This window comes from Globicephala melas, chromosome 3 (assembly GCF_963455315.2).
Source record: "Globicephala melas chromosome 3, mGloMel1.2, whole genome shotgun sequence".
Taxonomy (NCBI): Eukaryota; Metazoa; Chordata; class Mammalia; order Artiodactyla; family Delphinidae; genus Globicephala; species Globicephala melas.
In genome coordinates this window covers 155,225,017-155,238,699 of record NC_083316.1, presented here as the reverse complement: position 1 = coordinate 155,238,699, position 13,683 = coordinate 155,225,017, and the positions used below count along the sequence as shown (strand labels likewise).

Sequence of the window (13,683 nt, the reverse complement as noted above, 5' to 3'; positions counted from 1 at the left end):
CAGAAAAACACACAGCAAACCTCATGCTTAACGGTGAAATGGCAAAAGCTTCCCTTTTAAAACCAAGAGTCAGACAGGGATGCCTGTCGTCACCGTTGTCTAAATCTGGGTGATGCCAATTGTCTTAACAGACCCTCAAGCATGATGGGAGTCTTTTCTCTCATGTAGCAATCACGTTCTGGCTCTGTGAGTGCATTGACTCCTGGTCTCTCGCCTTGTAGTGCCAGTCTTTAGGGCACCCTTGCGTCTGGAGGGGTGGGTCTGGGTAGCAGAGATGAGCAAGGATGAGGGTCCCCACTTTCTGGTGGTGGTGCTCACAGTTCTCTCCTTCACTTCATGGCCACATATGCTCTGTGCTGGCTGGTGGCTGTGGAGCTGGGGGTCAGGAGGCTGGGTCCCAGAGGGTAGCTGGCAGATTCTGCACGATTATGCTGATGGCCCTAGCCAGTGTAGCAAGGCAGGAAGAACCGCATAGTAAGAAAATAGACTGGTGTCTCTGCAGACTGCATGATTGTACACAGAGCATCTGAAAATCATCAGAGATGAATTACAACACATAGCAAGGTCACCAAATACTAAATCAGCATAGGGTCAGTTGGACTTTTGTAGGTCAGCAACAGAGGGAAGACTGACTTTATAAAGTTATTTTATTTTTATACACTATCACTCTGGAACACAGACTGACTCTAATACAGGCCAGCCCTGTGGGAGGCTGTAAGACTTCAGACTTCAGTGGGGGAACGTGTAAGACTTCAGAGAGAGGCAGGAAGGAATCCTGAGTAAATGGAGAGAGATGCTGTTCTCACCAATGGAGAGATTCAAAATTACACACACAGGGGACTTCCCTGGTGGCGCAGTGGTTAAGCATCTGCCTACCAATGCAGGGGTCACGGGTTCGATCCCTGGTCCGGGAAGATCCCACATGCTGCAGAGCAACTAAGCCTGTGCACCACAACTACTGAGCCCACGCGCCTAGAGCCCGTGCTCTGCAACAAGAGAAGCCATCACAATGAGAAGCCCGTGCACTGCAACAAAGAGTAGCCCCGCTCGCCACAACTAGAGAAAGCCCGCACACTGCAAAGAAGACCCAATGCAGCCAAAAGTATATAAATAAATTTATTTTAAAAAATTGCACAGAGCAGTCATGACCACCCCAGCAAACCCTGTCACGTGTGTGCAAATGCAGAGCCAACGTGTGCCCTTGGAATCTGTTGGAAGGAGCTCCTGACGGAATCCCAGTAAAACGTCAGGAGCTCGTGACACTAGCCCAGGGTGGAGCCTGGAAATGAGCCACATGTGAGGCTGCTGTGACATCACAGAGCAGCGAGGAGATGGAACCTTTGGGATCCTGAGGGAGGGATGCTGGCCCCACCATACTTCATGGGCAGATGTTGGTGTCAGCTGGATGGAGAGCTGGATGTGCACAGCAAGATGGGGAAGCTTTTGGAAGATGTTTAGGAGATTGTTTATGACATTAGTGGTGGCAGTTGAGAGTGCCTGGGCACAAGGCTGTTTCTTGAGCTGGGTGAGAGCTGTGTTTCCCAGTTGTGCTGCTCACTTCCATGTGTGTATTATATCTTTTGAAGATACCTGAGTGTTGTAAAGTACCAGACCAACATTTAGGTCTCGTTTCTTCCCAGGAAATGGGTCCAGCGCTGGGAGAGGACAGCCAGGTGGAGCAAGGGCAGCCAACCTGGACTCAAGTCCTCCATGGGCTTCCTGGGCAGGCTTATGTGCCCATCGACCCGCCTGTCTCAGACCAGATGCCCACAGAGAGGGAGGGGCAGCTGTGTTGAGCACAGTGGCAGGTGCACTGGTGTGGGCAGCTGGGTGGTTGGAGGGTCTGTGCTGTGCCGGGTGGCCTGGGCGCTTTCTGGGCTGGAAGGCGCAGCCCCTGGAGATAGGCTGTGTGGGCAGAGGCTCATTGCTCCAGGCTGGCATACAGGGCTGAGAGCCTGTGAGGGACTTCTCCATGCCACTGGCTGTATGTTGAACTTTGTCATTTTGAATGGGCCACAAGTGCATGGGACAATGTGTGAGTGGCTCACACGCCATAAGGGAGAAGAACGTGTTTCCTCTGCCCCAGGCTGCCTTTATCCTGGGTTGCCCCGTGCACCCACAGGTGTGCACGCAGGTACTCTGCAGAGGTAGGCCTGTGCCTTGCACTGAGTGTACACAGCAGGTGGGCTGCGGCATTTCTGAGGCCTGCTGAATACTGGAGTGGATGGAGCCCATTTATTCAGCCAATCTCCAGTCTTTTTGAATACCAAACAGTGCTTCCAGTGCTTTTGCACGACAGCATTGCATTGGGTAACATGTGAGTGACATACACTTGTATGTTTTTTCTTGCTGCTGACATTAAATTTTTGTTTTTTGCTTATATGTTTTAAGATAACATATCTGTAGTCTGTATTTCTAGAAAGAGAATTGGTGGGTGAATTTTTATAGATATGTCAGTCCAGAATTCCAGCCAAGGAGGAACACCTCCTTCCCTGTGTCCTTGACAATAATCCTATCAGACATTGATTTGTACTCCTCTGATGAATGAAAAATAACCTATCAATATAGTTTTTTGTTTTTGTTTTTGCTGTACACGGGCCTCTCACTGTTGTGGCCTCTCCCGTTGCGGAGCACAGGCTCCGGACGCACAGGCTTAGCAGCCATGGCTCACAGGCCCAGCCGCTCCACGGCATGTGGGGTCTTCCCGGACCGGGGCACGAACCCGTGTCCCCTGCATCGGCAGGCGGACTCTCAACCACTGCGCCACCAGGGAAGCCCTCAATATAGTTTTATTTTGCATTTTTTTGAGTGAAATGCAAATAAGTTTTTAACAGCCAGCTATATTCCCTTCCCTTGAACTGTATGTTCATATCCTGTATCCAATTAACAGTTGATTCCTTTGTTATTGATCTAGAGGAAAAGATACGCCTGTGTCCACATATGTACATGCAACACATGCACATGTGCCCATATGCACATGCCCACACACAAGCAAAGAAACTTGGTCCTTGGCCTGGGATCTGAATTGCAGCATTTCCTCTGTTGGTCTTGGGGTTCTATGCTACTTTTTGCTGTGCAGAGATTCTTGTACATTTAGATAGTCTAATTTATTAAATTTTAAAGGCATTTTGGATTCTGAGTCACTCTGACAAAAGCCTCCCTGATTCTAAGAATGTTTTATGAACCTCTCATCTTTCCTCCAGCACTTCTGTGGGTTCCTCGTTGTGTTGTCGTTTCTGCCTCTTGTCCCTGGGACCTTCTCCACTGAGCCCGGACCCACCTGATGGCCACCCTCTTCCCTGTACCCCATGCATTGTCTCACCCCTGCACCTCCGTGAGGGTTTGTCCTCTGTTGCTGCACTCCGGGCCATAAGTTCACAGGCTGGCTGCACTGAGTCCACACTGACTGTTAAGGGGGCCTGGGCAGGGACCAGCTGGGCCCCCATAAAAGGGAGGTGGGGATGTGCCATCTTGGGATGAGGGACGCCGGGGGGTAGAGCAGTGCTGCCCCCTTGGGTTTCAGCCTCATGCCTACCATGGGAGCTGGGTGATGGCTCAGGGGAAAGGCCTGGCCCTTGGGCCTCAGGCCTCAGCCATGTGGCCACACGATTTTCAGATGGCCATTCCTGGACTTGAGCTGACCCTTCCTCAACATCCTTCTGCCCAGAACAGATGTAGACCCCACCTGGCCTCAGGAGAGTGTCAGCTTGCCTGTGGCTGTGTTTATGGAGCTGCCTCTGATACCCTGGTGGGCATGCTGAGGCCAGGTGGGAGTGAAACTACCTGTAGCTATGTAGACTGGCCCTGGGTGTGGGGGACCCCTGAGTTAGCTCCTCATGTGCAGTGTGGACACAGGCTGGCACCAGGTGAGGGGGGCCCTGTCCTCAGTGCCCATGTGCAGAATTTGGACACAGGCACCCCCAATGCCTCCTGGAAGACTGGAAGGCAGCATCACCTGCCATTTGTCTCCCTCTCCTCGTCCGTTTCCAGCCTGGCCCCAGGTCCCCCCAGGATGGCCTTACAGTAGGGGTCTTCTTGGATGCCGGAATGTTTTGGCAGCGGTGGGAGCTTGGTTAATCTGAATCCTGCCTGGGGGATGTGCTGGTTGGAGGCTACAGTGCTTTAGCCATGTGGCACGCAGTTCTGGGCACAGCTGTTGACATTCCTGTCTGGGGACAAGTCTCCACTGTGTGAGCTGTCTTTGTGTGAGGAGTATGGCTCTTCCGGCCTCCAGCCCAGGGTCCTCGGGCCCCTGCCTGCTCACCCTGCCCCAGTGCAGCAGCTGTCCTCAGGCAGGGGCCTGGAAGTCCACAAAACTGCCCCCTGACGTCAGCCTCTGCCACATCCCCATGTCCTTAGGCATGAAGTCCTAATGCTAGATAAGGGGTGCAGGTAACTGGGGCTGCCGTGTGCTGCTACCCCTCCAATGCATCGTCCCAGCTCCAAGCTCACGTGTCTTCTCCCCGAAGGTCTTACTGCCTCTGCATCCCCACTGCTCAGTGGCCCACAAAGGATCTGTCCGTGTCTCAGGGACCTTTGGAGCTTCTCCTCTAGCCAGCACCCATGCTGGCCTCCCACAGCACACCCAGGGGCCTCCTGATTCAGAGTGTTGCTTACGGAGAGGGGCACGGGTCTTTCAGCAACGTCTGCACAGACTTGAGCTGGCAGGGATGCCTCTGTGGGCTCTGCTCACCCACGCCCTTGGTCTCAGGGTTGGGAGCAGTTGCCACCTCTGCTCTCCCACAGCTCACCGGTACACTAGCTCTGAGCACTGTGGAGAGCAGGGCCAAGGCCTGGGGTGGGTCTTCTCAGGGTGCCCACCATGGCCTCACTCATGCTGCACCTAAGTGTGCAGAGGTGGGGGGTAGTGGTCCTTTCTGCTCTGCACCCCTAGGCCTGACCAGTCAGCTCTGGTGTTCCGGTAGCCTCCTTGCCCAATGCTGCCTGGGCCTCCTGTCAGCCTGGTTCCCAAGCCTCAGCATCCTGCTTTGCTGTTCTCAGGGAGCTGATCAGCAAGGGTGAGACAGGGGCAACTCCTTCAGGGACTGGGATCCAGAGGCCTCAGGGTAGGGCCGATTCTGCTTTGCACGGGCCCCACCCTTACCAGGGTGGATATGCAGCGACTCCCCTCTCCACTAGGCAGGGCAGGGCATGCTGGGGGGTGTGTGCATGCAGCTACAAAATGTGGTACCCGAGGTTGTCCCCAGGGGAACCTCAACCTGCAGCATTACTGCTGGAGTCTGTTAGAGGGTGGGGTTCTAGAAGGCCCTGCCCACATCCCTTCCCCTGCAGAAAGCTGCAGCTCTCCTTGTCAGCCCAGTGGCCACCGTACCCCTGAGGGGGCTTTGGAAGGACAGCAAGAAATGGGATGGGGCATGGTGTGGGGCTCCAGTATCTGTGAACTCCTGATACCCCTGGTTCCTGGGGTTGGCTGAGGTGAGAGGTGGGGGCTGGGGCTTGTTTCTAGTGGTGGGCTCTGAGCCCCATTCACGTCCAGGTGGGCACCTCTCCCTCCTGAGGGCTGAAGGTCTGGGTGGGGCTGGGCCTGGACGTTCCTGGAGCCCAGATGTGCAGTTGTCTGTCTGGGGACACTGAGGCCCATGGTTCTGAGCACAGAGCAGGCAGAAGGCCAGAGCCAGTCAGTCCCTGGATGGAGCAGCTGGTAAGGAGTTAGGGCAGGCAGGCCAGACAGAGGAAGACGGACCCAGGCCAGGGCCTTGGCTCAGCCAAGAGAAGGGGTGGAGTTGCACAAGGACCAGGAGCCCACTTCCCGGGTGGCACCTGGGTCGTGGGACGAGAGGCCCCTTCTGGTGCACATATTCCAGGAGACCCCATTGGAACCATGGGGGCCATCTGCACAGGCTGCAGGACAGGGAGTGAGCCAGGGCCATCCTCAAGGGACCACAGGGCCGTGGGGGGCACCCCTAGCTGGGGATGGCAGAGTGTGGGGGTCCTAGAGCAAGCTGGGTAAGCAGACATGGGAGTGGGTCGGGGAGGGTACAGTAGATGTACGTCTCATGCGGCCTGAGGCAACTGTGCCCGCTCCCTGCCTTGGTTGTCTGCCCTTGGCCAATACCCTGGGCTGGGCAGTCTTCCCAGGTGTGTGTGTATGAGTTTCTAGCTGTGTGTTCCTTCCCCTGTCATCAGACCTGGGCAGTGAGGCTGGTGTCAGCTGGGGTGTGACTCCCTGAAGGGACTTGTTGGGGAGTGGTCAGCATCCGTGTGGATACCTGAGTTATGCTCACTGGGCAGCCAGTGTGAGAACCCAGGGCGTGCAGGGGGCCAGGCAGGGGTCCACAAGCAGTTGGCAGGGCAGGGCGTGAGTGGATATGGGGGCAAGCGGGTGTAGAGAGGATGCCTGGTGGGCAAGGGTCCCACGGCCTTCTCACCACCCCTCCGCTGCCAGGTTCTCTGTGACCTTTCTATACCGTCCCTGGGCCTGCTGCCCCTTCTGTCCCCCAGGTGGGCCCACTGGGGCTCCTATCCAGTTGCCACCATGCTTTCCGGCCGAGCAGGTTCTTCTGCTGCCCCAGCATCTGCAGCCCTCGCCCAGCGCCCACCTTCTGCCTCTGGGGCAGGGCTCACTCTGGCCTCTCTGTGCCCAGGCTGACAGGCAGTGAGCCCCTGACCATCCTCCCGCTGACCCTGGAGCCGGAAGCAGCTGCCCAGGCACACTACAAGGCCTGCGACCGGCTGAAGCTGGAGCGCAAGCAGCGGCGCATGTGCCGCCGGGACCCCGGTGTGGCTGAGACGCTGGTGGAAGCGGTCAGCATGAGTGCTCTCGAGTGCCAGTACCAGTTCCGGTTTGAGCGCTGGAACTGTACGTTGGAGGGTCGCTACCGGGCCAGTCTGCTCAAGCGAGGTGAGTGTGCTGGGACACTGGGCCGGAGCAGGGAGGCAGGACCTCCTGGCCCTGGTGTGCGCCCCTAGTGCAGCACCTCAGCTGAGTTCCAGGTGACTGGGCGGTGGGTGGGATCTGACCCCCCCGATCCCCCCTTCCCCTGCCTCCTGCCCTCTCCCCCATGCCCGGTCCCTTCTCACACCTGCATGAAACAGTTGCTGGTGGCACAAGGCACATGTGGTCAGCTGTGACAAGGCCTGAGGCAGCTCTGATGGCTCTTGCCACATGGCAGTGGCTGAGGCCCGGTGCCTGGGCACAGGAGCAGGGGTCCAGCTGGTGCCCCAGCCCAGAGCACGGAGCCTCCTCTCTTGTGTCTCCTTCTGCATGAGGGTGCCGAGGGGGACTCTCATCTGAGTCTCTCAACAGCGTTATTTTAAAAACTAGGGGACACGGGGGAAGGGTAAGCTGGGACGAAGTGAGAGAGTGGCATGAACATATATACACTACTAAATGTAAAATAGATAGCTAGTGGGAAGCAGCCGCATAGCACAGGGAGATCAGCTCGGTGGTTTGTGACCACCTAGAGGGGTGGGATAGGGAGGGTGGGAGGGAGGGAGATGCAAGAGGGAGAAGATATGGGGATATATGTATATGTATAGCTGATTCCCTTTGTTATAAAGCAGAAACTAACACACCATTGTAAAGCAATTATACTCCAATAAAGATGTTAAAAAAAAAACAAAACTAGGGACCTGAGGCCCAGGGCATGGCAAGGCTCACAGAGGGCCCTGGCCAGTCTAGTAGGTTGGAGACCCAGATGGATAGGGTCTCCGATTGCTGGGCACACCTGTGGCCCAGTACACTCTGGGTTCTCTCCTGCCCCTGACCAGTCCTATGTCTGGGGCACGAGGGAGCACCTCCTGTCCCCAGGTGCACATGGCAGCCCAGGCAGGTACGCCCCTCCCTGCATGGAACACACCAGGAAGGATCCTTCCCGCAGACCCTGCTCTATACGGAATGTGTGCCTGGGGATGCCATGATTTGGCTGCACCTGAGGGAGACGGGGGCCGCTGTGGCCTGCTGACCTGCCCCTGCCCCCACCACCCCAGGCTTCAAGGAGACAGCCTTCCTTTACGCCATCTCCTCTGCTGGCCTGACGCATGCACTGGCCAAGGCGTGCAGTGCAGGCCGCATGGAGCGCTGCACTTGTGATGAGGCCCCTGACTTGGAGAACCGAGAGGCCTGGCAGTGGGGTGGCTGCGGGGACAATCTCAAGTACAGCAGCAAGTTCGTCAAGGAGTTCCTGGGTCGGCGGTCTAGCAAGGATCTGCGAGCCCGTGTGGATTTCCACAACAACCTCGTGGGTGTGAAGGCAAGCGGGGTGGGGTGCGGAGTGGGAAACGGTGCAGGGTGGGGGGCGCACAGGGCACAGGGCAGGGCATGGGGTGAGTGTGGGGTTGCAGGTGGTGTGAGTTGGGGAGCAGGGCGGGAAAGTGCAGAGGGGTGGGCAGGGTGCATATGTGTTTAAGGGCTGGGGTGCAGGGGCTGAGGGAGGGGCATTGGTGGTGGAGAGGGCTGGGAGGAGGTGAAGTCGGCTGCCTCTGGGGCTCTGTTCCAGCCACTGGTGACAGCCAGGGCCTCCAGTCCTTCTGCTTATAAGGCTCATTACTTACCAGATGGGCAGGGATACTAGTTGTCATGGTGGGGAACTCCATGGAGGGGTGCCCTGTGGTCTCCCATGGTTGGGTGGAACCAGAAGGCCTACTTGCTGCTGGCTGGTGAACAGGCAGGTGGGTCCTGGCTGGTCAAGGCCACAGGGAGGGTCTCCCTGCTGGGCACCATCTAACCAGGAAGACAATGGACTGGTCCCTACCCGCCAGGGCTGAGGGGTGGGTGGTCCTGTCACCAGGGACCTAGGTGGACAGCAAACAGGTAAGTGTGTGGTCCAGGGGTCCCGGGGAAAAGCTGGGGGTGTGGCTGGCTCAAGCTGGGGAGGCGGCTGCTACCTCAGGGACCCTGTCTGTGGCCAGGACTGTTCCGAGGAAACTTGAAACAAAAGACTCAAGGTGAAAAGGACTGTTTCAGCTCTCTTGCTGGGCCCTTCTGGGAGCTGCTGGCTGCAGGCATGGCTGGACCTGGGGGGACCTGGCTCCGCAGCCACTCTCTACCCACCCGCCAGCCCCTTGGCTCCACGCCGCTGGAGGAGGCATCGGGTCCCACCACCTTCACTGTGGACAGAACACCCCACCCTCTTAGTCCCTGCACAGGCTGGCCAGTCAAACGCCTCCCAAGGCCCAGCCTGAGCTGGGGGATAGTCAGGGGCTGGGAGGGGGAGCTGCGTGCTTGCTGGGCAGCCCTTGCGATATGGAGCCCCAGCCTAGGGGCTGGAGGGGGGCGTGAGGTCATTAATGCCAGCCTCACTCTGAGCCCCTCTTTATTGAGAAGCCAGAGTTCTGAGGTGTGGGCTTATTAAAGAATCAATTTCCCCCTATTCCACAGGAGCTCTGCCTCTCCTTCCACCCTCTGGGGAGGGGTGCAGGCTGATTAAATCCCCCATGGGAGGCCCTTTCTTTTCCTCTGCACTCGCTCTTTTGTAAGCTATTAATGAAAAGTCAGAATATGAAAGTGCTCCATTAGCTCCACTGGTCCTGGGTAAGCCTCGTTTTAATTAAATTTGTCCGGGTTTCTCAGCAAAGTATCATTAAATGTGACTCTTCTGTTGCCTGGCTGGAGGGCAGCTATGTTTCTTAATCCCCCTTGAGCCGACTCTCCCTGGGGGCAGTGTGGGAGCTCAGGCCTGGCTTGGGGCCCACTGGGAGAGGGACCTCCCCTTCCCCTGCTGTTCTTCTTCCCCGTGTCCCTCTAGGGACCCCAGTGTGGAAAGTCAGGCAGGAGGCCCCGTGGGACAGCTGGGCTGACTCCACGGCTTTGCAGGTTGGACCCAAGTCCTGGGAGGGGAAGGGCCCAGTCTGGGTCTTGGGCAGCTTCCTAGATCCCAAGCGGAGTGTGGGTGCTGGGCCATGCCTGCTCCTGCCTGCATGTGTGCGGTGGGTGCAGCCCCCTCCCATCTGGACCTCTCTGGAGGCTTTCTCCCACTTTCCAAGTAGCAGGGTGGGGGATGGTGCCTGCACATGCAGTAGCATCTGATCCCTGTGCTCAGGCAGGGGCATGGCCAGTTCTGTCCACTAGGCAAGCTAACTTGCTTGTCCTTACTTTTTCAAGGAGCAGACTGCTGAGGACAGACTGTGTGGTCCTGGGGGGTGCTGACAGGGGGGCTAGTGGGGAGGTGTGCCCTGCCTTGCAGAGGGCAGCCTGGGATGCAGGGATGGGAAGGGAGGACCATGATGGTGCAGGAGGTGGGTTCAGGGTGCTGCAGTGGCCTCTCTGAAGGTGTGGTGCTGGCTATGGGGTTTCTGTCCTGGGTGGTTCATGACTTGGAGAGGGAGGGACATGTGTGGGTAGCAGGGGGCCTGGGTGATGAGCAGTGGTGACCCCCTTTGCCTGGGCCCGGGTCTGGGGGGCCATGAGATCTGGCCCTGGGGTGAATGGCAGTTCCAGCCCCTCTGAGGGTTGTCCTTGGGGACTGGTCTCCAATCTGCTCAGAGTGGCCCTTATGCCCACCTCCCTCCCAGGTGATCAAGGCTGGGGTGGAGACCACATGCAAGTGCCACGGCGTGTCAGGCTCGTGCACCGTGCGGACGTGCTGGCGGCAGCTGGCGCCTTTCCATGAGGTGGGCAAGCGCCTGAAGCACAAGTACGAGACAGCGCTCAAGGTGGGCAGCACCACCAATGAGGCCACCGGCGAGGCCGGCGCCATCTCACCACCGCGGGGCCGGGCCACAGGGACGGGTGGTGGCGACCCACTGCCCCGCACTCCGGAGCTAGTGCACCTGGACGACTCACCCAGCTTCTGCCTGGCCGGCCGCTTCTCCCCAGGCACTGCCGGCCGCAGGTGCCACCGTGAGAAGAACTGCGAGAGTATCTGCTGCGGGCGTGGTCACAACACACAGAGTCGGGTGGTGACCCGGCCTTGCCAGTGCCAGGTGCGCTGGTGCTGCTATGTGGAGTGCAGGCAGTGCACCCAGCGCGAGGAAGTCTACACCTGCAAGGGCTGAGCCCCTGTGCCTGGCCAGGCTGCTGCAGGGGTGCAGGCAGTGTGTGCAATGTGAGGGGTGTACACCTGCAGGGGCTGAGCCCCTGGGCCTGGCCAGGCTGTTGCAGGGGTACAGGTGGTGTGTGCCATGTGAGGGGTCTAGACCTGCAGGGGCTGAGTCCTTGACCCGGGCGCCCCCAGTATACTTGGTTATAAGGCAGGGGCAGAGGCCAGGGAGTTGGCTGGGTTGGCCATCTCTGCCCTTTTATCTCCCCATCTCAAAGGCCTTGTCTGACCTCTGCATCTCCTCTGTTTGTCCCTCCCCATGACCTGAGAGCTTTGCACAGATGCTTTCCAAGCTGTGTCCCCCTGAGTCACCAGGTGGCCCTCCTGCGCTGGGTGCCCTCTGAGGAGCAGTGGGCACACCTTCGTGACCACACGGCCTCTGTGTGAGCTGCCTGTGGCCTGTCCTGCACCAGCACTGGCTTAGAGTCAAACCACTAGGGTAGAGAGCAGATGCCTGGCTGCCCAGGTGCGGGGGTTCTACTGCCGGCCCCCTCTGACATCGAGTACTTCTCTTTGGAGTGATATCAGTGACTTTTAAGTTATTTTTATTTAACTAATATATAATTATTATTTTCTCCATCCCTGCAGTCTCCTAGGCTGTGGCTCCTCCCCCTCTCAGCAGAGCCTCGCCTGGAGGGGCCCCTTTCTCCCTCCCCTCCACGCCCCCTCCTAAACTGTTCGCCTGATCTGCTTTGTCGTTTGAAACCACTAAATCCAGAGAGACATGCTGTCATTGTTTTTGAAGAAGTAAAGCAGGCTGTGTCTGGCCACCACCCTCAGGGTTTCTGGAAGCCAGGTCCCATGGTCCAGGCCGGCTACCCATAGCAAGGCTGACCTGGGAAGTGGACGGGCCCTGCTCTGCACCCTGCGGGCACGTGGCTCCACACTCTAGCCTCCTCAATGCAGATTCTGGGGCTGGGGGTGGCAGAAGGTGGCCTGTTCTCCCCCAGAGGTGGGCATGGGCAGAGGGGCAGGGCCAGCCCCTTGGAGGTTCATTTCATGAGGAAGGCACAGCTTGCTCTCTGTCACTGTGGGGGAGGCAGGGCGGGGACAGACATGGGTGGAGAGAGTCTAGGTTAGGATGTGGCAAATGGAAGGCCGTTCTCCTTGGCCATGCTGTTGATTTTGCAGGGAAGGGAAAAGGATGGCCAGCGCTGACCTGATTTGGTTTGAGGGTGTGTGCACACATGTGTGCATGTGTGTATGCATGCGTGAGTGTGTGGTGTGTGTGCATGAGCATGTTTGATTGTGTGCATGCATGAGTGTACATGTGTGTGAGTATGTGATGTGTGTATGCATAAGTGCATGTGCGTGAGCACGTATATTATCTGCATGTGGTGTGTGTTCACGCATGAGAATGAGCACATCTGCGCATGGGTGTGCATGTACGTACACGGATGCATGTATGCGTGTGACCATGTGCACATGTTTGTGCATGTGTGGTGTCTGTGCTTTGCGTGTGCATGTGTGAGCATACGTGTGTGCGTGCACGCATGTGCGTAAGCATGTCTGCATGTGTGTGGTGTGTGTGATCATGCACACTGTGTTGGGTTGTGGTCAGTGGTTGGTTGGGGTGTGGCCTCTGCCCTGTGCCCTTCCTAAGTGTGGAGCTCTACTTCCCATGTTGGTGGGGCCTCCAGCCCTGGGCCCATCCTGCTCAGCTCTATGACTGTGCCCCGAGGGTGTGCACTGGGGTTTGGGCAAGCGCAGAGCTGGGTGGCAGCGTGGACACGGGAACTACTGAGTGAAGGGATTCCTCGGAGTCCAGGGGGGCTTCAGGAACCCTGGGGACTGTGTTTTTAAAAGAAAACCTATTTATGTGGATGTGGGTCTCTTTGTCCCTGTTTTATAGTGTAAATAGTAAAGTTTATTCTCCTGTGGTTCAGAGAACAGCCCCATGAATAAGTGCATGCTGACAGAGTGGTGCAGCCAAGGCACGTCCCCTGGGAGGGGACAGTGGACGATGTGGGTCTGCCCCTCAGTCTCCTTCACGCCTGGCTGGAGAGGGTGAGGATAGGCTGGGGTGCATCCCAGTTGTCCCCAAGCATTCCCACCTGCACGCAGACCTGGCCATGCTTCTATGACAAGACTGTAGCTCGGTCACTACTGGGTCTGGAAAGGCGGCAAGTCAGAGGAAGGATTTTTTTTAATCAAATACCACATTTAGCTCTATGTCATAAATATTAAGAAAAGTATTTTTTTAAACAAGGCAGATTGAAAACGTCTGCTGGCTGGTTTGTTTATACATAAATATATATCAAAATGTCTTGCTAAGCAAAGAAACAACTCCCGCTGACGGAGCCTCTCATTAACATGCTTCTCTCTGTGCAGCAGAGGATCTCTAAAAGAAAACATGTTCTGTGGCGGGGTCCAGATCCCCCGACCCCCCCAGGGCCGCAGGGGCAGAGCCATGCTGAGGGCCAGGCGGGTCCCGGCCACCTGCTCTCTTCTCAGCATGCACAGACGTGACTCCGAGCTTGGTTAGGCCAGGTCCAGGCGGGCGGGAGGAGAGGGGCATTCACACACGAGAGAAGTCTTGTGTGAGCCTGTTGATTTCTCTACCTCATCTGTATAGCGAGTAGGTGTGTACTCGAGTGACTTGGAGAATGTATTTATTTAATGGCCTTGTGTAACAGAACAGAAACAAATGGAAACACTAAATAAATGTATTTTTAAATTATAG

General features: G+C 57.0%; 1 protein-coding gene across 1 annotated transcript in view; it reads left to right on the top strand.

Annotated features, from left to right (window-relative positions):
- WNT9A (Wnt family member 9A) overlaps positions 1-13,683 on the top strand; it is a 26,308-nt gene extending 12,625 nt beyond the window's left edge. The window contains exons 2-4 of the mRNA XM_030844710.2: positions 6,606-6,862; positions 7,951-8,213; positions 10,474-13,683. Of these exons, the coding sequence (XP_030700570.1) occupies positions 6,606-6,862; positions 7,951-8,213; positions 10,474-10,956 (1,003 nt within the window). The 3' untranslated portion in view covers positions 10,957-13,683. The remainder of the gene's footprint in view (positions 1-6,605; positions 6,863-7,950; positions 8,214-10,473) is intronic.